At 37.6% G+C, this 25,046-nt stretch overlaps 1 protein-coding gene across 5 annotated transcripts; it reads right to left on the bottom strand.

Moving 5' to 3' along the window:
- Positions 1-1,340: 1,340 nt before the first annotated feature.
- On the bottom strand, positions 1,341-24,362 carry TIAL1 (TIA1 cytotoxic granule associated RNA binding protein like 1). 5 transcript variants are annotated; one of them, XM_032988546.2, is made up of 12 exons: positions 24,054-24,351; positions 17,007-17,103; positions 13,503-13,652; positions 13,145-13,199; positions 12,747-12,834; positions 10,762-10,837; positions 7,453-7,561; positions 7,058-7,153; positions 6,889-6,973; positions 6,473-6,596; positions 5,853-5,992; positions 1,341-4,992 (listed from the first exon to the last, which is right to left on the bottom strand). In XM_032988546.2, exons 1-12 carry the CDS (start codon positions 24,080-24,082, stop codon positions 4,875-4,877), a joined length of 1,167 nt encoding a protein of 388 aa, XP_032844437.2. In that variant the 5' UTR covers positions 24,083-24,351; the 3' UTR covers positions 1,341-4,874. The 5 variants fall into 5 exon arrangements, with proteins under 5 accessions (XP_032844437.2, XP_032844438.2, XP_032844436.1 ...); XM_032988547.2 differs by having other exon boundaries at positions 13,503-13,601; positions 24,054-24,349; XM_032988545.2 differs by lacking the exon at positions 24,054-24,351 and adding an exon at positions 20,247-20,392.
- Positions 24,363-25,046: the final 684 nt, after the last annotated feature.

Genomic DNA, 25,046 nt, shown 5'->3' with positions numbered 1-25,046 from the left:
AACAAAGGTATACTAATTTGGATGCTTAACACAATTTTCTCCTTGAAGTCTTCTTTATTTGTTTACTCAACCTAGGTAATCTAGCTTGGCTGTTTAATTTGCATGTATTTTCTCAGGAACCAAAAAGAAAATGGCCAAAGGTTATGTGGCTTCTGTTTTTATAATTTTAAAACATTATTCTAAGCAAGGAGATAAAACAAGTTTGTGTGTGAAGGGTCACAACCCTTTGCATACTGCCACACCATCCGTGTAGGCCCGTCATGATTTTAAATGTGTTTGACAATATGAATTGACACTGATGCTGTCGCATCATGCACACTAGCCTGGCACGTACCACCTGGTTTCACCATTTTTCCCTTTCCTCCTTCTCCCTTCCCTGCAAGCAGCAGCTGCTAGGTGTCTGGGATCAGTGAGAAGCTGGGTTCAGTCAAAGAACAGACTGACCCTTTCTTTTCAAAGGGAAATACTCAAACGCTATCACCCATCACTACAAAAAAAGTCAACCTACAGTGAATTCCCTGACACAACCTCATCAAGTGTTTTTCTTTTAAACAAAAAAATACCATCTATGCAACTCTGATGTCTTATTGACAGCTTGAATACTAAGATACAAGGTAAAGCAATGCTTCTTCCCACAGCGTATCAGGAATACTTTAATAACCAAGAAGATTCAGATCAGCTTTAATCAAAGCATGAATGGCTGTGTATTTAAGCAAGAAAAACTTGTATTCAAATATTCATTACTGATATCAAGTTAACTTTGAGTCATTACCCTTTAAATGTCATCAAGCAGAGCATGTTATTCACATCCATGATCTAGATCAGCATACATCCCCTCAAAGATGACAGAATCAGTGTTCACTCATCAACATAAAATCCTGTTTCTTCTTGAAGTAAAACATTCAGTAAACATTTCAGCATTCATTCTTTGAAGTGATGGTAAAGGGATGTGTGTGTGATTTTATCCATGTGATACTGAAAAACACAAATATCTTTTTTTTTTTAAAACAATTAACCAGATTCACGAAAGTTGGCTGAAACAAAACACAAAGACCCTCCCAGCAGCTGTTGCCTTGCAGTTGCCTTTTTATGGACAGAAACGTGATTACATAGTGAAACCCTTAAATCTACCAATGTTGAATAGGCACTACATATGATCAGAACAAACTCTCACTCACATTTCAAAAGAACATCTTCCTTTTGCTACTGCAGCAGCAATCCAGAACCCAAATTGTATCCGTATATGCAGATTCAAGTTGGAACAAGGCAGTTCTTTACAAACCCCATCCATTTTTTGGAAGTATACTGAATAAAAGATTACCTATATCTTGCAATGTAAGAACAGTGCAACAAAATCTTTTATTGCTGACCAGGAAACAGTTCCACGTGATGAAAACAAAGACTTGTGCCCTTGTTCAAAAACAGTCAGATAATTAAGAAGTATCAGACACTAATCATGTCCATACAGTTTAAGTCTGCTTCCTTGTGTACAAACACAAGAAAAATCACTAATTTTCTGTAAAACTAAACCTTATTCACTGTGAGACTTTTTTGGCAAGTGAAATGAAGGAAATAGTTCTAATACAGTGAATAGCTGTCTCATGAAGTTACCCTAGTAAGGAAGAAAGTTCTGCAGGAAGAATATGTCTGAAAACTGTTCACAAATATACACAAGGAGGCAGGACTGATGAAAAGCTACATGTAACCTTAGATTTACAGCCTTACTACTGCAACTCTGCAAAATACAAAATGGTTTGGTATGAAAAATTTTAAATAAAACATCTTTTACATGATTCCAAGTGCATAGTTTACAAGTTCAGCCTTGTACGCCTGTTGTCTGTTTTACAGCAAAAAGGGACAATGTTTTGACAGATGACAATACAGGATAAGCCCTTTATCACGTTTCACTTTTATTGAACATTTTCTGCAAATGCAGATTACAACCTTGCTTCAGGTTGCACGCATCAACTTAAGTCATGATAAATCAATACTGTTTGAAACCCAAATCCTAGTGGTAAGGGATTTGGTAGTGGTTGATTTCTGTATTTACAGAAATTACAACAGTGTAACAGTCACTCATAGAAGCAGTATGGTGCAAGAGGCTCTTTGGTGCCAAAAAATTGTCAGTGATGCATTTATGAACGCTACTGAGTGGAAAGCAATCCAAATTACAACTCTTCCTCGCAGTGCTATAGAAACATTAGACACTGGAGTCTCCCATAGCTTGAGCAGTCTGCAAAGAAATATCACTGTCAAAGAAAAGCTGTATAAAAATCAGTGACAAGAGACTTAAAAGAGAAAGTATATCCTATCTTTCATCCTGAAATACAGGTCAGGTATGGCCCAGCTCTACAGCAGGCATATTAAATAATCAGATTTAAGGTGATCTACACATTGAGATCTGAACGATCACTGCCTTAATCTCACACCCACTTATATGGGCATTTATGTGGCAATGTACTCACATCATCTAAATCTTCAGTAGCGCCTAAAGAACATACTGCTTACATACCAGCATGCATCCAGAACAAAGTCATATGTCAAACACCTAGAATTATGTAGAAACCCCAGATTTCAAGTGAAGTCTAAGAAATCCTAAAGTAACCCGCAATTCATATATGTACTGATTTTTTTTTTAAACTGGGTGTGACAAAAATGCAGACTTACTTGTGATATTTTTTTTTTCCCCAAACTACAGTGTATAGGCCGATCCTCGCGTAGATATACACATATATACAAAATTTATAAAAAAAACAAAGTCCTGTAGACAAGATTCCTAACTTGAGCGGAAGTCACTACATATACCATAAAGGAGAAACAGAGATAAAGGGCCAATTCTGTCATCACAAGCACTTACGGTTCCACACTAACTTCAGTCATTATTGCATGCATTAGATGCCCAGTTACAAGTATCTCTGGGTACAGCTGAGCCAACCGACTAAACTGCTCTGCCAGTATCTCTCACTTTCAACCTGATCTAAAAGTCAAGGTACTATTTAGCATGTCAAGTAGAAGAGGAGGAAAAAAAACCTCATGTGATTTGCTACAGCATTAAGTGTAGTTATTTGCACAACCTGGCTGGGTTTAACAAAACTGCAAGTTTCCATTTCAAAATCTCTTCTAACTTGCAACACCTGCATGGTAAGAAACAGAAAAGATAAAATATGCAGCTTCTCAGACACTCGTTTAGAACTATCATCTCTAAAATCAAACATTCCATTCCTTTTAAAATGCAAGTTTGCTTCACTGAACTATCACTGCAAATCCTACTTTCTTTTTTTTTTTTAAATTGTGCCTGCCTCAGTGTATTTCAGTATACAGCTGAAACATTTGCACCCCCTAGCTGTCACAGGTAAGACACAGTACTTATATCTAACTTACATTCATTTTCAACTTCAAATTTATTGAGGCAGTTTATATCAATGTATCCATAAAATAATTCAGAAATAACCCAAGTATACCATTTAAACATCTTCATGATTTATCCATTTACACACTCAGTACACAAACAACCCAGCCTCTGTACAGGTTCATCACATGCAAACCATCCATAAAGACAAAAACTTTAATTAAAAATAAGTCACAACTCAGTGTACTGTTTCAACTGCATCTCCATTTACCAAATGGCACATTGAATATTCTCTAAAATAAGATGTTTTTAACAATCTTGTTAAAAAATTCTTGGGCAAAATATTTCTAGACTTAAAAAACATCAAGATTTTTCAAAACACTCAAGATACTATACAACTTATAATAACCTTGAAATAGGTTTACAAGGTTGTTAACCAAGGTATTTACATACCAAATAATGTAAAGCAAAAAATTCGTATTTCTAATGACAAAAAGGTGATGCATTAAAGATTTATGAAATTAAAATTAAGGCTCTTTGTTATAGTTCTTTATGTAACTTTACATAATAGCCAACTTTGGAAATGTCAGTCTTGCACATTCTTGTCAATCTACTGCATTTAAAGCAGTAGAGTATATTAAGTATTACTTTGAATAATTACATTGCTACTTCTATGTTCGAGCATGCTTTTGAAACACTGTAATTATGAAATATTTACAATGTGTAGCCTTCAAACTTTATGTAAAAGCACAAGTATGACTGTTTGATTTGAATACAAACAACATACTTGCAAAAACGTTTTTACTTCTTAAAATTAAATGCAAATTATTACAGTCTTAATAAGCAAACCAGCTCTGAAAAGTTTTAATGTGTGCCTGAATGTGGACAGTAAAAGTTATGTGAAATTACTCAGACAGTACTGTTTTTCATTTTAGACTGTACTATTCTTTGTATCAGACTGTTTTCTTTAGGCATGTAGAAAAATTAAATATTTTTTTTAAAAATTATTCCAAGACCTACATATACTTTCTGAGCTACGCCCATAGGTTTCTTGAAAAATCAATACTGTCTAGCAGGTTGTAATGATTGGTCCACAGTTTATTTCAGGATGTGTGTTCAACTAAAAGCAACTTGCTGTTTTTCAACGTCATTTCTCTTAAAAAGCACAGTGATATAAAACACTGAAGACAGAACAAAAAAATGGAATGGTAAGCTAAAGATCAAATTCATTAGCCATTTCTCCTACTATATCAAAATTTGTAGTCAGAATTGTCTTTATTGACTTTATTTTTAATTTTTGTACACAAAGAAAAACATGTTCATATCCATCATGAACAAAAACTTAAAAAGGCAGAACTAGAAGACATTTGTGTCCTTCACCAAAGCAAAGCTGTGCTAAAGGTTCCAAACATTTCCATTTTTAAAATAAATATTTTCTTTTTTCATTGTCTACATTCCAGTCTTCAGAATGTCACTGGAAACTGCAGCCTATCATGAAATACACACTTTTAAACAGAGTCCCAGCTCACTGTGTTTGGTAGCTTGCCATACCATATCCAGCTTGGTTAGGTATTACAGGAGCACCTTGTCCCTGGGCAGGTTGAGCACCAAATCCACCCATCCAGGCAGCAGATGGAGATTGGCTTAAAAAGAAACAGAATGATTAAAAAAAGGAAAGGGGGGGTGGGGGAAAGAAGAAAAATAATCATGCAAGCTAGTCAAGTTATTTACAAAACAGACTGAAAAAAAAAAAAACAAAAACAAAACAAAACACAAAACCAAAAACCACAAAAATGTGTTTCCTATACTACTATTCAAACCCAAATAGAACAATTTCTTCTTCTCTTTAATGAGTACTTCAGGTCAAGTGTTACAACATGTGATTCTTGAAAGTATCATAAGCTTTGTAAGAAGAATTAAAAAAAAGCCCCACAAACCTTGGGTAGTGGTTGCATAGGACAACTGCCTCCAAAGGCACGTACGTACACAGGTGGCTGTAAGTCAACATCAGTGACGCAGAAACGCAAACAATTCCCAACGCCTAATTGGCATGACTACCAGTGAAAGGTTTATGAGGGCTTAATAAGCTTAATTGGCAAAAGATAACGAAGAATTACGTAAACAAATAAGTTATTTTTAAATAAATATGTTAAAACAAAAAGTTGTTGTGAGGACTTCAGTCTTCCAAGAGATCAAGTATTAAAAGCCCACCCAAATTCTGAAACTGCCCAAATTAAAATCTGTTTGTAGCTTCTTCTCTCCAGAGTTATGAACCATTTAGGCAAATACCTGGGCTCCCTGGCTCAGACTCCACAGTATTCACCACCTCAAGTCAGAATTCAGAAAATTTTTAGGTATCAAACAAGACCACCATCCAAAACTCTACCATAAAAGAAGTCTTTGTGCCTTGAGTCTCAAAACACACCCATGCACATGAAATACGCAATTGAGTACAAGTCAGAATGACCCAGCCCATTATTTGGCATTAAATACAATTACTTACTCTACTCCAAAACCCTGTTGATTCCATGCTTGGCCATACATTCCATATGATGGTACTTGCCACCCATTAGCCATATATTGCCCATACTGTTGTGGATTTCCATATACTTGGCTCCATTGCCCCCACTGACTGTAATCCACCTAAGGAGAGAATAATTCACAGTACTTCAGGTTCTAGAGAAGGATTATGTTTCTTTTGTGCTGCCGAAGGCAAAATTTTTGGCTATATCAATCACAGGGCTAAAACAAGCAATAATGAGTACAGTAAAATAAGACATCACTGTGACTTAATTACATTCTTGTACTAAAAAACATATTTGTGCGTGTTGAAATACCAAAGACTATTTGGTTGAATAGTCACCTAGTCTGCAGTTAGTGAACTAGCAAGAATCAGAATTACCTCAGAGTTTCTCCCTATCTTGAATCATATCCAGAAGACAGTAACAGATATTCCACCAAAATCACTAGCCCAATTTGATGAACAACTGGAACATAACTGAGACAGAACATGGAATTTTGTAAGAACTCTACCACAAAATTTAGCTAATATAACTGGGAAGGCATTACAGGTATATACATAATTGCTTTTGTAATACAGTCAAAAGGTTAAAGTGCAGTTACCTGTTGGAAGTTTTTTGTCATATCAGGGGATTCTTTACCCCAATAACATTTAACAACGTGTCCTTCAATTGTGGTTCCGTTAACTGAAACAATAGCATGTGCTGCACTTTCATGGGTTGAAAATCTAAAGAATGTAAAAACAAACTACTGTTATGCTTTATAGTACTTTCACCTGATTGTTAAAAAACAGTGACTCCATACATACAGGAAATCCAGAGAAAAAGATCTGCTTTCACAAATATTCATCTTCTCAGGTAAAAAGATTGGTGGCCACTTTTAAAAGTTCCAATTTTTTCTATGAACATATGGCAACAGCTTTTAATGCATCATCAGAAGTTCAATCAAGTGAAATTACAAAAAGATTAAACACTACCACATTAACAAAATCACAGATTTTCTTTTTTCTCTATTCATACCTGACAAATGAGTAACCTTTTTCTGGAAACACCCTTATTTCCATAATCTGTCCAAATGGTGAAAATGTCTGTCTCATAAGTTGATCTACAACACATAATGGTTTTGAATTAGTAAACATCTGTTTCCAAAAAGCTTCAGTAATAAAAAAAGCAATAAAACAAATCATACCTGTTAGACCAGAGGCAATTCCTCCACAGTACACAGTACAGTTTTTTGGACTTGACTGATTTACTACATCTTCAAATCTCAATTGTTTTGTGTTATCTATAAAGAGAGAAGGCTGTTTTTAACCAGTAGGCTAACAGTAACCACAGAGTCCCAGATACTTACCGTGTACACGAGTATAATTCTACATTTAATGAACACATTCAGTATTTCACGATAGACCAGTAGTGCTACCACTACACTGAAATAATATACCAATAACATCTATTCTTTAAGATCTGGAAGTCAAGCTAGATATGTAATTAAGTGACGTGATTTTGGCAACGTTGTTTCATTTCTCCATTGAACAGCAATGTGCAAGAGAGCAAACACAACATATCATTACATGAAGGTCTTACTTTCTTGTGTACTTTTGGGGGCTGGTGGTTTCCGTGTTGCCCAGTTAGTTCTGATCTGACGGCCTCCCAACCATTGGCCTCCCATGTGTACAATAGCATTTTCTGCATCCTAAAGAGATTGAAGAAAGATTAAAACACATCCGAACAAGGAGTAGGTACAAGTCTACTTTAAAGAAACACTTGGCTGTCAGTTAATTCTGTTGACAAAACTAGTAACAGTACTAAAAAGTATACGAAATTCAGAACAACCACAGCAAGAAGCCAAAAATGAAGTAACATGAAGCAAACTGGTTACAGAGAAAGCCCTCAAGTGATTTGGTAGAACCTTCCTCCCACCCCCATTTCCATCACACACAGATTAGAAGCCAACTACAATCATACATATACTACCTTTACACAACAAGCATCTGTATTAGAATATCTGAAGGCTGCCCAAAAAAGTACAAAGGTCATATGGATGCCAGAAGCAATTACTGAAATAAAACAACTACAATTTTAATTACATATATTAAAAATCATATTATTTTGCCAACTGACTGTATTAAAAATACAATACACAAAATTATATTTAATAGTAACAGGCGACAAGTCAGGAAAGACTTTTTGATCATAAAAATCCCTCACTGAAAAATTTCTCAGATGTAGCTGAAGTAATGTTTATACCATGCAGTACATGTTTGCAAAACACATTGTGTAATAAGATATGAAATTGTTTTTTCAGAATCTTAATATGCATTCAACATAATAGGCCAAGTTTAGGTAGAAAAATTATAATTTCTGGGAAGGCTGATTACTAAGAAACTGTAATGCCAATACACAAATAGATTGAGCATGCAAGTTTCCTTTCATTTATTATTTGGACATCCCCCCCACACCCTGTCCCATCCACCATTCTGACTTCTGGAGGCATGCAGAGTATGTCTGAGCAAGTTCTCTAAGCATTAAAGTCCTTGTGTGAATACACACACACACACACACACACGAGTCCATTCCCCACGTGGCTTTACTTATAAGGCAATCTTTAAGTTCACATTGTAAGCAGAAACACATAGTAAAAAGGGGTAAGTTTCCTAACATTTGTGAGAAGCAATTTTTTCCTCAATTGCTTTGAAAGAAGAGAGGCAGAGCAAATAGTATGTATATTTGAAATGCTCTTCCAAGGACAAAGAGAATATATGGACAAATCAAAGGTGAGGGGCTAGTATTGTCCTCCCTCACGCTGAAGGCTTCCAGATGTAACACACTTGTCTCAAACTCAAATCATGAAGGACCTTGCTCCTTCTACGCTTTAATTACACTGAGTGCTCATTTTGAAGACAATACATAAATACAAAAAAAATTGAGAGATGACCAAAAACCAAACCACCACCAAAAAAAAAAAAAACAAAAAAACCCAGAAAAAACAAACAAACAAACAAACAGCAACTTATTCAAGAACCCTCACTCCCAAAACATAATGATTAAGTTACAAACTGATTAGGAAAGGGAAACTAGCTCTAATCAATCTTGCTACCAGTCTGGAGGATCGTAGCTATGACAAAAAAGGAATGGAGCCCATACCATAACTGTTCCTCGTAACTGTGGTGTGCATTAAGACCTTAGGCTGGAGTACCTGAAGTCTGGGAACATACCCCACTTCCCCAAATCTAGCAGGATGACAACAAATTCTGAAAAACAGGCCTTACACTACCAGCTCAGGATGGCCGTGCCATAGCCCTGTAAGTGCAGCCACTGTTTGAATGAACAGCAATCGGGACATAAATTTTAGAAGTACTTTTTAGTATTACATTTAGAATTCATTCATTAATTTTGCAGAATGAATACACATTTTAAATTGAAGGTTTTATGGCTCAGTCTTAAAAGAAACCAGAAACTTGCATTCTGTAAGACTGTTATAATGTTTCCCCTATGGTCACAGAAAGCAAACATAACCATACAATAAGGGAAGAGGGGTACAAGGAGATAAGACATCTATTCCTCTTGTCTATTCAGCTGCAACACAAAATAAATGAAGTGTAAGTGGAAAAATACACTAAATCAAGGCAATCAATTATAGTATCTTATGGCATTTTCAAATCTGAAGAAAAGAAATTCCAATTTTTTATTCTTATTAAGATTCAGCTCCAGATAACTGTTACAGAAGACAGAAAAAGAGTCTTGACATATAGGACTTCTGACCACACAAACAGGTTTACATGCCTAAAATCTGCAATTGTGTGTGTTTTTCCTATGCAAAATATTTAAGGAAAACTGTTTACAGTTTCCCCATGACGTCCTAAACCTCTAAACACACACAGCTCAATTTTCCAAATAATTTGCACAAATTACTTACACTGTCAAACACACATTTAACTTCAAAATTACCAAGAATTATTTGTTGAGTCAATGGTATTGCTATAAATGGTAGGGCACGGCACTATTTTTATCAGTTCTATACTGATTGAATCCTACAAATAATGTCTTTAATATCTGTAACAGAAAGGGATACTAATCACCTGTTGGAAGCATTTTTTCCTAAGCGTATATGACATTAGCTATTATGTAACACCATCCAACACAAAACCAAGAACAACTGTCAGTTTTACAATATGCACAAGCAGAACGCTTTAGACATACAGAAACAACTCTTCACTGCAAATTAACTACTCGATACAAAGAACCACCTTAGATTTCAAAACGTTCTAACAACTCAAGCGAAGGACCAACCAAGAACCAACCAAGAGCTTTACTGAGATGCAGAGAGCTCAAGCAAATAACTCCAGCCATACTTCAGCGTACAGCACGCCTGGTGGCATTAGGTCCTCCAAAAGCCCGAGCTCTGGCATGAATCTACCCCTGGAGAACCCCAAGCCCCTCCGTGTAGCGCGGCTCCGCGGGCTCCAGGAGGACGTTCTGCAGGGGCTCCAGCCTAAGACACAGAGCCGCACCAGACCCGGCGCAGCGCCTCAGCTCACAGGCCCAGAGCACAACTGATCGGCCCAGGCACCCAACTCGCTGTAGGAGAGATGGTTCCACAGACGAAGCTGAACTACCCCTACACACACCCAGACAAGCTTTCCACACTCAGGAATCTTCTTCCACAATGCTCTCGAGTCTTTTTTCACCATGCTCTCTTAGCATCACTGCCATCTGAATTGTTTCAACCCTTAGCTATAAATAACGGAAGTTTTTGACTAAAGTAAATTTGTCCCATACACACAAATTTATTTCCCCTGTGAAAGTCTGATAAATAGTGAATATATAAACAAAGAGGCAAAACTAGAAGTGGAAAATAGGCAATTACTTTAAATCTACATTGTCATTACTCACCAGTTTGTTATAAAAAGATACAAAACCATAGCCTTTTGACTTTCCAGTTGCCATATCTTTAACTACCCGTGCATCCCTGTGAAAAGAAGCACAGCTATATGAGGGTAATATTAATAACCTGCAAAATAAAAACTAAAAGGAACCACACACACTGTATTGTGAGCATAATTTTTTCTTATAAATTCAGTTAGCCCTAAAACTACAGTCATTCCTGAACTCTCCCTATTGCTTCTTTACCTGTTAGAAAAAAGCAGTAGGACAAAAAAAATAACATGTAATAAACATGCAACCTATCCACATTACCTATACTAGATAAAACTAGAATGTTCAAATTTGAAGTATAAGAGAAACAAAGTTTCCTTGTCTAATATTCTATTGGCTAGGGTCCTCTAAGGTTTACTGTTCTATAAATTACTGTAACAATTCTATCTAATTTACCATGCATTTTCTATATAGTTAAATGTCTTCTGCCTAGTGATACAAAATATATGAAATATTAAAAAAATCGAAAAAGAGGAAAAAATAGGAATTAAAAGGCATACATGGCCTGTTAACAGATTTCTTTATTTTTCTTGGTCAATTCTCTACCATCATTTTGGAGTTTGGGTAGCTGTAAATTTTGAAAAATTGACATTTTCAGAAATTTAAGAAAGGAGAATAAAACTAACAACAATGCTAAGCACACCAGTACGAAAACAACAAATTTACACAGAAATTTTAGTGAGTAAGTTAAAATGATTGGAAATATAGAACTGCACTGAATATAGAATGTTAAAATGTAAATACTAAAATATGTATATATAAATAATGTATAATAAGAATAAATAGAAATGAGAAAAAATCTACAACTGAGTTCCAGTGTGCACAGTTCCTTGCAGTTAGCCTTCAAGATCCTGTCCATTCTTATGAGCAATTCTGCAAAATAACCAGAATGCTATTACTTTTAATTGTGACTTGGACTTTAGAAAAACTGCAGGTCTCAGGTATAAATATAGATTGAGAAACAGAAACCTGAATTATTCTCTTTAAATTGATTTTTAAAACAGTACTACTTACCACATTAAGAGACAAAAAGCAAAGTAAACAAAATAGCAGAGGTAAGAAATAAGATTTATGATTCATTTAAAAATATGCGTACAGAACAAGAGAAAAATAAGAATTTTGTTCTTAGAAATATATTCCTGTAAAGTAGTACAAAAACATTCATGTGCAACTTTGAAAGATTTTTATAAAGCTAAACTGATAGAAGATTAACAGTCTTTTTTGTAGCAGTACTCTTAAGGACACACATACTTTACAAGAATCCTTGAGTGCTAATGTTAAATATGTTCAATTAAAACACCAGGTGATTTATTATCACCTGAATTATCTATGAGAAGTTTAAAGAAACATTCTCTTAACTGGCAGAAATGTGCACATATTGTAAATTCACCATTCTTTCATTTAAATACTATAATCTTAATTCATCCCCTGTTATCATCCAAAAAAGTAGATATCATTCTCATAAATATTAGCTTTTTCTCAAAACGTTTGCAAGTTATTCAACTAGCTGCTTCATAAAATTATATTCCAATTGCCCAGTTTTCTACACTGCCTATGAAATGCAGTATGAATGTATACAAAATACACTAAGGATGCAACATATATCAGCTGTCAAGTTAGTATTCTGTACACATTCTAAACAACAAAAAGTCACACTTAGGAACAGTAATTAAATTTTAATAAAAAGGTAAAGGACATTAGCATATAAATTAGGTCAAAAGTACATTGCTTTCAGCAAAACCAGAGCACAACTACATTACTGTATTTACAATCATGATAGATAGTGAGATGAAACAATAACCCCTCTTTACTGCCCACCCAACATGAGGAAATTACATCAGAAGCATAATATAAAAAGATAAGAAATAACATTTCAAATCAGAAACAAATTTTCACTCTCATATTTTCTAACTGATATTGGAAATGTTTATTATGATACTTACGATATTTTACCAAAAGGAGCAAATGCTGACTTGATGTCTTCTGTTGTTATTTCTGGACTTAAATCCCCAACGAACACATGGAAGTGATCTGAAAATAAATAATTTACTAATCAAATATTTAACTGCTATCTAAAATTTCAACTCCTGAGAAAGTGATGCTCTGCACACAGCACTGGGAACCAGGAACGCCCAGGATTCCATTTGATGAGCAGCAGCAATTTAATCTGTCCACTCCAGTTTCCCCAGTTGTAAAGCAGAAACAGAAGAATTAGTTTGCAAAATTCTATTAAACACAAGATGGGAAGGAGAAAAGTTACGTTTAAATGTATTTATGACAAATTATCACCACGTTGTGAAGTATTTGTGTAGAAGTGATACTGTGGCATTACTTTACTTACTGGATGTATCTTTTTTCTGGCTACTTGGTGTTGTTGCCCAGTTTACTTTGACCTCCTGAAAATAAGTATAAGATTTAGTATAAATTCACAAAATTCTTACATTTTATAAGTTCATTCAAGGGTGGGTTACAACTGTCAATGTTTACAAATCAGCACTCAGTATAAAATGTCATAATTAGAACAACACCAACAGTGTTTCCTACACGACTTTTTAAAAATCAGTATTTAAAAAAATATTATTCTAGCAATATTTAAGATCAGTAAGCATCTTCAACAAAATGAATGCCCCACAGTTTTATTAATATTTTTACACAAACCTATATTCCTTAAATCTAAGGTTACAATGTAAGTAACTTACCTTTCCCAAAATTTTTCTCCCATTCATAGCAGCTAATGCAGCAGCTGCATCTCTGTGTTCATAAAATTCCACAAAGCAATAAGGGTCATTGCTTGTATGCTGCAAAACAGAAAATCCAACAGAAGAGTTGACCCTTCTGCTATCGGGTTGCTGAGAAGAAAATCCAGGAAAATATATTACTTATAGCTAGAAACTTTAAGAATGATTTGCATTAGATTTATGAAATAGCCTTTGACATTACACTTAAATGCAAGAAATATTAAGATGGACTTTTTATTAAAGGTCTAGAAATTTCTGATGTATCGTTTACTTTGCATGAGGGCTCAGTACATTAGGTTTGCTAAACTGAAAATAATTCAATTACCAGAAAAGTGATCTGCAGACTGGATGGAAGGGAGGAGAAAAGGGGAAGAATAGAGAGAAGAACAAAAATGGTCTTCTGCCTCATATATATACTCAAAGCTTAAAAGGTTTGTTCCCCAGATACATTTTTGCCAATTTTCTCTCTCCTCCTACTTCAGAAGTCTTTCCTTTTATCTTCCTGAAAACCACTAGCAGACAGCAACCTAGAAGTTGCATATTCTCAATCTCAAGTGAAAAATGTTATATGCAGCGACTGGAAGATATCCCTTTAAAAGGACATGAAATAGCTTCACTGAGGGAAAAAGATATTCATCAATTGATTGCTATTCTGTTACATCTTGGGTATAAACTGTTTTTGTAGGATGGCCTATTAAATCACCTTCAGAAATACTAATGGACAAACAAAGCTCTCAAGTATTAGATGTGCCAGAGTATTAAATGCAAAGAACAGAAAAGTTTTCACAAAAGTTGATCAAGTGGAAATGATGATTAGAATGCTAACTTTAACACTGGATTTAATCTGCCTAGAAGATGTAATGAGTACAAAAACCATAGCCTTACACTGAAATATCTACACTAACAACTCTGCATGTACATGTACCAAAAGAGGATAAACAATAATATTAAGCTAAACAAATTATTTCTTGCATGGACAGGGAAGGATCTAACATGTAAAAAAACTGCTTTGGCATCAGTATTCTTGTGTATCAACCTCCCCCAGTGTCAGGTAGAGCATACCTCTGACATAAGCTGTAAGTAGGTCGTTACCAGTTTTACTATTTAACTTCTGAAATTTCACACATGCTTATATCGACAAAGAAATCCTAATTCTGTCCCATAAAACTAGATCGTACGTACATCTTCAAACACAATTTTGTCTACCTCTGAACAAGGGAAGCTATTAAGATCTAATAGCTGAACTGATCACAAGGCCTTTATATACCTAAAACGGTCAAGTAGTCTGAAGTGATCCCTCTAAACACTGTCAGTACTAGGTGTCTCTAACTGAAGCAAAATGAACAGATGAGAGAAAACACAGCTGAGATCATTAAAGAAGAGTTTAAGTCACAACAGCCATGAAGTGCTTTAAAAGCACATTCACCCCAGAAGAGTAAGCCTTAAATCACCCCTCTTCCCATACCACCTTCCCACTGCAATGAAAACAAGATTTGGGAAACTCATTTAAGAACTCAGCAGATGTAGTGCAGTTTATGCTTTAAACAAAGTAAAATTTTACTTTTAGATTGTGGGGTATTCTCCTTTAGCACTAAGAACTTGTCTAAACATGAGAAGAGCCTCTTTTGCAGATGCACAGATCTTTAGGTGTTCAAGATACCTGTAAATGCTAGTTATACCACCCCCTCAGTATTATATAGCTCCAAAATAAACACTTGAAATCTCTAAACACTTGACATGATCATGTCACATATTCTACAAATGAAAAAGAGAGTGAGCAAACAGCTGATACACTTGGCTAAAGGGAGGCGGGTGGAAAATCACAAAAGTTTTTAAAACATTCAGGTATAGACTTGACCGATGATGGCAGTAACCACTCCAGTGTAACTCAGTGCCTATGGAAAGTTTACACCACACTGATGAGAAGGATGGGCAGTATGGACAGGTATTCTGACAGTCAGAAGTGCTGTAGCTGCAGGCCAGCTCCCACCTAGAATCCAACCTGCCCCTGCTGACTGCTCGGCGATAGGTGCCCAGGCCAGCCCAGCGCGCCCACCTCCGCCTGACTGAATACAGCTGCAAGTAGCTTCTTTATCTACTTATTTCATAAAGATGCCTCACTTGTTATTTCTATGGTTATATAAGATCTTAAAACCACAAAACCTAAATCAAGGTAAAATGTGTGTTGGAATTTCTCACCTGGTTCTCAAGAAATCAAACTGATGCTAACATCTCTTGATCAGCCAAAGGTTGGAGCTGCAGTACCTTATTTCTGAAGAGTATATAACAATCAAAACTGTTTCTTCAGAGAAAAACTAACTGTGCCCTGTTATCCTTCTGTTTAGTATCTTTCTCTGTTAAACTTATAGAAAATGTGGCGGAGCTCTTATCTTCACTAACAAGATTTAATAAAGTGCAAAATACGAAATTATTAGTTAAGACAAAGATGAGAGTGATTAAACAAGCATCAGGTGAGTGATAAGCAGCTACAAAACCAAAAGCACCGTGTGTCACACTGAAAGGAAAAGAATACCACAGAGGAGTTACTAGTAGTGTTCCTAAAGAAGTCTAGTTGCAAGGTTTGTCTTTTAATACTTTCATTAACAATTTTGTCCAAAAAACTAACGTGACTGTACTCAGGAAATATGTAATTACAAGTAGTAAAAAGTAGGAAGAGCATACAGAAAACCACAATTGAAGAATCAAAGACGAAACCTAGAAAAAGTTCTGATTAGTGCCTGCCTGCTCAAAGTTTCTCAATTATAAATGCAGAAGGAAGGAAAAATATTAGGGAGTGGAAGTCACCTAGGATGTGTCAGTGAGATCACAGAAATGGCTACCAACCCTAGAGATATCAGAGTTTAAATATTTACAGATGAGAGAATAAAGTATTAATACTTACCAACATTTTGTACAAAAGACCTTATTTGGAATACTATGGAAGTTCTGTCACTTTGTTTCAAGAAAAAAAAATAATTTAAGAACAGACCAGTGCAATTCACACTGGCACAGAAGAGGCTCAGGAAGAGCAAAATTTATTTTGAAGGATTTTTTACTTTTTATCCATAGTAAAGAAGCATTTACTCGAGAAGGAGAAGAATTACTGAGGCTCATGATCAGATAAAGTGAAAAATGTACAAAATAGCCATGAATAACACTTGAAATAATAAGGTTTCTGAGCATCAGAACAATGTGGTTTTGAAAAGAGGGAGTAACAGTCTTTTATATGAAAGCGGAATCTCACCATCAGCTGAGAAAAGGTATTGTGGGGCTACAGGCAAAAGTGCAGGACCGTACACAACAACAGGTCTCTTTGGCAAAAGGTTATCCCCAAAGCCAAACACAATCAACCTAAAAAACCCCACTACCAGTAGTGTCAAAAGAAGCCCCCAATCCATTTACTTTGCACAACTTTATCCTATATTATATTATTTCTGCTACCCCCCTGGATGTGGAAGGCCTTACCTCTGTTATCATTTTACAGCTTTTGCATGGTCCAATCTGGCTGAATAACTGAAGTATAAGAACTTCAGTCACATCTCTGGAGAGGTTTCCTACATAGCTACACAAGGAAACAAAAAACCAACATTGTAAACCAGAAATCTTCATATTTTCAAATGTAATTTAAAAACTTAAATGACTATGAAAAATCTCCCTTTAAATATCCCATGTATCTTAAAGACAGTGTTTACAAATTATTTCATGGTATAGTTTTAATGCAGCATTCATTTGGTTTCTAAATTATAAAGTTAGCCACACAACTGAGAACACGAAGCTCAATTCAGACATAATACTGGACACTGATATCTAGTGCCTATCATTTCTTTGGCAGAAAAATGTCAAAACTTGGAAGAGTATTGCTTGAGAATCTTCGGTAGAAGCAGCAACCAACTGGCCAAAGATGTTTTAAGTTTCACTTCCCACTGAGCATCTAATCACGACCACTTCCGAATTTCGGTATGAACCCACACTGAACTCCTATTAGTTCATTAGCAGCAATCAGACATAAATTGTGCAGCCTTGCAAGATACCAACTCAATTTTTCTGTTTTCCTGAACATTTGGAAAATCTGCCCACTCACCAATAGGCAAGGCAATTTATGCAGCATTATGCCATAGGAGTGCTTTGCACAGCATCTATATCAACAGCTACCACCTCTGTAAAACTCCCCAAAATTCTGGCAGTGTTATTTTAATATCACTCATACTTCCTGATTTGTTTATTTATAAAACCTTAGAAATAATTCCAAGTTTTGAAATACCTATCAAGTTTGTATGGAGTCCTAGATTTACCTAGATAGCCAGAAATCCAATAGCAGAGTTTTAGAACTACTTCTAGATACTCTGCTACATTTTACACTCACAAAAAGTAAAACCAGGTCACAGAGGTGGTTGAGAAAGTCACAAATACAAAACTGAATTCTTAAAAAAAAGAAAAAAAAGCAAAGTGACTAATTTGTAATCAAATTGTAAACAAAGTGATCAGTTAAGAGAAAGGCCTGTCACAGCAACAGAACTCAAAAGTCAGCAGCACAGGGACATTCATTATCTTTACAAGTAAGCCTGTCAAGACAAAGTATTCAAATGCAACCAATAACATGAGCAGAACTTTTGTGATTTAGCTGTTGAAACAATATACATTTTATTCATTTTTACTCTGATCTATTATAGAATGTCATAATACGAACTAAACAAACTAAAGTCAGCCTGAGCTGTTAATACACTACAGTGAACATAAATGTGAACCAGCATTTCTTAGTCTATGGATAAGCCAAATTCTTTTGAGTACAGCAATTTAAGTGCACACTTTTGCTTAATGGACAACACTTTAGAATTTTTGAAAAGCAATTTGTGTTTGACAACTGGACTTCCATCTAGCTACAGCAAAATTAAAATGGACACAATTTGTTTTCATCTGACAACCACATAAGGGTATCAACAGATTTTTTTGCTTATGTTGTTACTCTGTCAACAACCACGAAGCAGTTCTGCACTTTGTCAGGACTTAAATGCTACACAAGATCCAGAGTGAGTTTCTTATACATCACATCACCTCAATATAGAAACATTCATTAAAAGCTTTCATGTAGTCTTTACTTTCTTACTAAATATGTATGAATTAACAAAAGTCATTAACAGAAAATACATTTGCAGCCTGTATTGTTATGAAGCATTTAAGTAAAGAAGTTAAAAACTAGAATTCTGTAAGACCTGCTACAGGACAAATTGCCTCTCTCATTGACTTTTCAATTCTGTGTTTTGAAAACTTAGCAGTTAAACATTTATCCATACCTTCTTTCTGAAACCTTAACTAAATTTTTGTTAATAATTCACCAAGATTAAATTGTAGATCACTAACAGTTTTAAATGGAAATACTAACCTTTGCAGACTACTACTAAAATCAGATGGAGAACGTAATTACAAGTAGGAATTCCCACATAAAGTGTCAGTACTGCTGTGAACTTAATCACTAGTACTTGTTTCCTTTGTACATTGTAGAACAGTACTAGTTAACACCATGCCTTAACAGCAGAGATATAAAGTATGGTAGCACTGACATGAAATTAAATACAGTGAAGTCCTATTTGCATTGTTTCTACTGCAAAATCAGATACACTAAGGAGTACAATTAACAGCATAGAAAAACAAAATCTCAACCTCTTCTGCATAATATTAATATGTATTTTGGAAGGGTAAGAACTCTGAAAAGCAACCGGAAGAATTCCTCTCAGTCTGACAAAAAAAAAAAAAAAAGGAGGAAAAGCCATTCCTTGGAAAACTGTTGCAATTAAGGTAAGAGTAATGACACTGCTAGAAGAGATACTAGCTGGTTTTCCAAATCCACTGTGTCTTCATCAAGGTAGTTGTGAGAATGTTGCATCATAAACTTTAGCTATGAAAGAGGTTGTCTCTCCATAAAAATCAGCAGTGTAATTCTGGACCACCTGATTGCTAGATTCAAAGGGGATGTAAATTCCTAATGGTCCATTAACTCACTAAATGTACATGATAAATACGGCCTTGATTTTTAATATTACCATAGTCAGAAGGCATTAATACCTTTCACAAGTTGCTAACACTCTGAAACTTGAGTAATACACACACTGAGTATACTTCACAATAAAAGGTTCATGTAACAAGGGCAACATCCACAGAGAAGCAAACCTCTTGAACTGCATGGAAAATACGGGAATACAAACCTCTAAGTTTGAAACAATACACTAAAAAAATATGACTTGATGGTTACTTTTATGTCTTTAAGTAAAGTTGGTTGCCATAACATTACCTTCTTCAGCACAGTTAAAGACAACTTTAAAAAAAAAAAAAACATACAAGGAAACATCTGCAGTGTACGGAGTTTGAATACTATATAACTAAGAAATATATTCAACACATTAGGAACAGAAACCTTACCTTTCTGGAAACACAAAACTCTCCTCAGCTGATGCTAATCACTCACCACACATGGCCAGCCTATTGGTACACCCAGTTTTCCCCTTTCTAGCTCAATTTGTACACAATATAACATAACATAGTATTTTCTATTCTACTTGATGAAACCAAAATAAACAGAACCACACCTAAAGAAACATATGGCTTTTAACATGCTATTGCATGATATTTCAATCTTTTTGCTACATTGTAGAGGATATGTTATGCAAACTTTTTAAAAATTATAAAACCCAACAGAGAAGAAGCACTTACTATACTTTTATAGGCTGTTGTCTTGGTTAATGTGACAGGGCAGCAAAAGTTGTGGCTTTTTGCATACAGGCAATAGTGTGTGTTCCCTTCTGCAAGTTTGAAGCACTTAAATACCAATTAATAAGCACATACAAAATAAAACCCCAAACCATATTTATAACTATATATCTCCTGATATAAATTTCAATATATTACACTTCTGAATACTGCTGACAACACAAAGAATAACAAACTGTATTTGAAATTCAGCAATCTTGTAGAACTATCTAAAGAATAAAAGAAACACATATCAGCAAGTAATGAGTTTTAGAATTAAACTCTTTGGCTTGAACAGAAAAATCCTCTTTGTGACAGTAAACAGGTTTTTATTGTATCCTAAACAGGTAGGGAAGAAAGGGACATTTGCAGCCACTACTTTCAGGTCCACAACCTCCCCTACATACTGGTTGGAAGAAAGTAAATGTTTTCACACTCACACTGACAACAAACAAGAGATGGCAGATTCCATATTTAAATGAAGAAAGTATGATAAGCAGTAAGGTAACTGATGTGGTGGAAAGCCCATAGAAATTCTAGCAGCATCTCTGCCTAGTGCTAATGAGCCACTGGAAATAAAATGATACCAATAAAAGTCCACTCTGTAGTCTCCACTAGCAGACAATATTCCTCTACAAGAGAGCTGAACTGAAAGAAAGTATAAGTGATTCTAGCTCCTGGTTCACAACTGATGTCTTACTTACGTGCCCTATCCAAATTCCATGACACTAGGAATATAACATGGCAAAGCTAATGATATAGCAACTTGTAGGTAGTCAGTGACTGTTCATGAAGTTTTTCTAAAATTATTAACAAGAACAACATACAAATTTGGCACTTTTCTTCTGGTTTTCAAAGACAGTTGAGAATATTAGCAAGACATTAGATTTATGATAGTTTTGTGTCCACTTTAAAGTAGAAACAGGACTTTGATACAGCTTGTGATGAAAGGAGATCTGACAGTATTCAGAAAACAGAGTTTTCAAGTGTTCTATTAAAAAAACTCCACACCCAAACAGAAGTCCAGAGCTCATTTTAGGACCAGCTAAAAAATTACATGTTGTGCATTTTCTGTATCACATTTGGATTGAGAGGTGTAACAAATCCTACAAAAAGACCCCCCTTTCTACAGTTATCTTAAAATTGCTTAGAGCAGTAAGGAAAACCTTTTGGCAGAAAATATTGAATGTTATTCTTCTCATTTATTTAGCAGCCTACTAGTTATGAAATGTGAGAAATAAAAATGCAAATGGTGTCTATTTTCTATATTAAGCCTCAGAAAATATTTTGAATTCTTAGAGGTTCATGACTGATCTATCATGACTGAAAACAACATAACAGCCCTTTAAGTGCTGCAAATGGAAACTATTATTTCTGAGATCCTTAAAATGGGCATAAATGTTAGATGAACAGTGGTTAGGTGTTTGGGGTTTTGTAATTAAAAAAAATTGCTTACAAGTGTTAAAAATGAAAACTCCTTCCTAACCTTCAGGTTTAGTTTTTCTTTCCTGAAGGAATAAATGAAATACCAAAGACATTCATAAAGTATCACATAAACTATCAACTAAGTGCTTATCCACGTGGTCAAATAGCTACAGAAACAATTTGTTCTTCATTTACTTCCCCACCATAAAAACAAAAAACCCCAGAGTAGTTCAACTTACAATATTATTAGTTGTTCTTGGGGGTCAGTAAGTTTTATTTATATGAGAGATCATAACTGCTATACATGAAAAGTATTACTCAGGGTAACAATCTTTAAAACACAACTTGCAATTCTGAATTTATAGACATTTGAGATAAAAGTGGTGACAAAAAGGAGATGTAAGAAATGCTACAGCAGAATTTTTGTTTTCTACAAGAAAAGCCCTCAAATAATTACAGGACAGTAACCCTACGTGACTATGGTTACTACAAAACTATTAGGAAATGAATGTGTATGTCATTTATTAGTTTGACAAATTAAACAGTCACATGTGTGCAATAAAACATCTTGACCAGCTACAGAGATGCTATTTCAGACATCTTAGTACAAATGTCTTTTTTTCTTTGTCAGTAACTATGGGCTAGGTCAGATCATTGATGGATGCATTAGTAAGAAGATCCCACTCCTACTGTAGTACCCAAACTTGTTAGCAGTAAAACAAAGAAACATTTTAAACCTTAGTCTAAACACAGCACTTATTTAAGAAAAAAAAAAAAGGAGTCAATCAGAAAGAGAACCCTGAAAACAGAACTGAGTAAAATGCTGTGTGACTTTGCCCTTTTCCCTCCTCTCATTCTAAAGCAACACTCTAAAAACTATGTCCACTATCAGGGCCAAGTAAACTTGGACCATTTGGGGAGTCAACACAAAAAGCATTTAAGATATGCTTATTTAAACTATGCATCTCAAGGAGCAAGGACTGATTAAGTACTTATACTACACCATAAACAAGATTAAAAGAACTTTTGCAGACACAGAAAGGAGAAAAAACACAAATTGCCTTGAAAAGCCTTAAATGCCAAGTCATCATTTTGGTAGTGGAAACAAAATTCAGAGATATTTTACTCTGTTTCAGTAGTTTCTTTAAAGTGGCCTTCAACCCAAATTATCTTTGAAAGCCTTTCTGACGGCTACTGTCCCAAAAACTAAATAAACAAAGATTTCATTTGCACTGTCTTGTGCTGTGTTTCTCACATGGGCGCCCTGAACGCTGTACTGTTGAGCCTGCCTTTCTTATGTGGACAGCCAGAATGCTGAACTGTTCATACAGCACGTCACATCCTCTGGCAACTGGAAACTGAAAACCTATGAACTAGTTATAATAATCAACAATAGAATGATGTGCCCCCAAGTGCCTGAACGTACATCCTAGCCCCCCCACACCCTCCCCCCATAACTCAACAGGACAAAGAAAACCCATCAAAACCGTACCTGCAGAGTTGAAAAGAACTCAACAGCAACCAAAAAAACTCAAATTTATGTTTTTAAACAGAAAACAGGTGACAGCCATCAACTGATTAAACACTGCCTTAGAGAGACACGGCCGACATGCAGCTATTTCTTTTGCCAGGGCCCAAGAGACCGCTATTGAACCACACTGTGAAATACTGGAGGGAAAAACAATTTTTCCTCTCTGCCCGCTCCAGAGAGTCTCGTTTTGCGGCGGCCCCCATCCCACCCACCGCAGGGAGAACACAAAGAACTTCCCTAACGCCGGGAAAGGGACCCGCGGCCGGGCGACCCGACCCGACCCGCCCCTCCCCGGGAGAGGCTTGTGCCCGCAGGCCGGGCAGCGGGGCTCCCCCCCAAACCCCCGGCGCTGCTCACGGACCGAGAGAAACCCCGAGTCCCCCCACCTCCGCCACAGCGGCGGCTCCGGTTTCCCCCGTTTTCGCCCCGAATCGGTGCAGCGCCGAGTCTGCGCTTCTCCCGCGCCGCCCGGGCTCCTCGGCCGACACGCACTCCCCCCCCCCCCTCCCCACCGCCAGCCCCGCACCCCGCTCCCCATCCCTCCCTCACACGCTCTCTCCTTCACCACCCTCCGCTCCGCTCCCGCCGCCTCCCTCCGCTCCCCCGGGACCCCCCGAACCCTCCTGCTCCCCCGCGCCTCCCCGCCCCCACCGCGGCCCGGCCACGCACGCCTCCGGGAGCGCATCCCCCCCGGCCCCGCCGCCGCTTCCCCGCCTCGCCCCGCCGCAAGCCCGCCCCTCCCCGCCCCGGGCCCGTCGGGGCTCACTCCCCACCCCCGGGGCCCCCCTGGCCCCGCGGTCTCCCTCCCCACTCACAGGGTCCTGGGCTGCCCGTCGTCTTCCATAATGGTGGGCGAGCGCCGCTCTCAGCCGCACCCGGGGGCCGCGCCGGAGGGGGGGGCTCCGCCGCGCAGCGAGGCGAAGGGAAGGTGAGGGTGAGGGCCCCGGCTCCCCCCGCTCCGTCTCGCCCCCTCGCCAGGTCCCGGACGCCGCAGCCCGAACCAGGAGAGGGGAAGAAGCACCACAAAATGGCCGCCGCCACCAGACACTCAGGAAGCCGCGCTCTGCGCAGCCGCGCCCCGGCGGCCCGCTCCCTCTCGGCCCGGCTTCTCCTTCCCGGTCCCCGCCGCCGCGCCGCGGCGCGCGCTGGGGATCGTAGGCTCGGGCAGTGGTTGGGGGGGGTGTCTCCGCCTGCCTCCTGGGTGTTGTAGTCCGGCCGCGCACCGAGCCGTGGGGACGGAGGGCGGGCCAGGCCGGAGAAAAAAACTACCACTCCCGGCATGCCCGGCGGCAGCGGGCCGGACTGCGCCGCGGATTGGCCGCCGGCAGCCCGGGAAGATTCGCTTCTCTGCGGCGGGGACGAGCGGGACAGGCCGCGGCTCCAACTGCGGCCCTCGGGGTGCCGGAGGAGCTGGGGGAAGCCCAGAGGCCCTCGGCGGGGAGGGTGTTCGCTCCGGTGGGGAAGGCCGCGCTGGAGCATGGCGTCAAGGAGGAGTAAAGCGATTTGGTTCGCCTCAGGGGTCTCATCCTGTAAATCGTTCTGGTATTGCCGTGTGCGTGCCTGGAGGGGACTCTGGTTTATACTGGAATGTGTTGCTGCGTGCCGCGTTCACAAGCAAACGTTATGATTTTTCTCTACCGCCCACACAGGCTATGAATGTTGCAGCCTGGCTGTCTTCAGATACCACTGGGTGTAAGTACTGTACCCGTTACCTAAAGATGATGAGGTGTGTAATGCTGAAGAGGCTCACCAAGAGCATAGATGATGAGGAAGGAGCCTTGTCTGCCCCGTTTCGCTCCAGATTTGCT

This window comes from Tyto alba, unplaced genomic scaffold (assembly GCF_018691265.1).
Source record: "Tyto alba isolate M040663 unplaced genomic scaffold, T.alba_DEE_v4.0 Super-Scaffold_1, whole genome shotgun sequence".
Lineage (NCBI taxonomy): Eukaryota > Metazoa > Chordata > Aves > Strigiformes > Tytonidae > Tyto > Tyto alba.
This window is presented reverse-complemented; position numbering and strand designations above follow the sequence as displayed.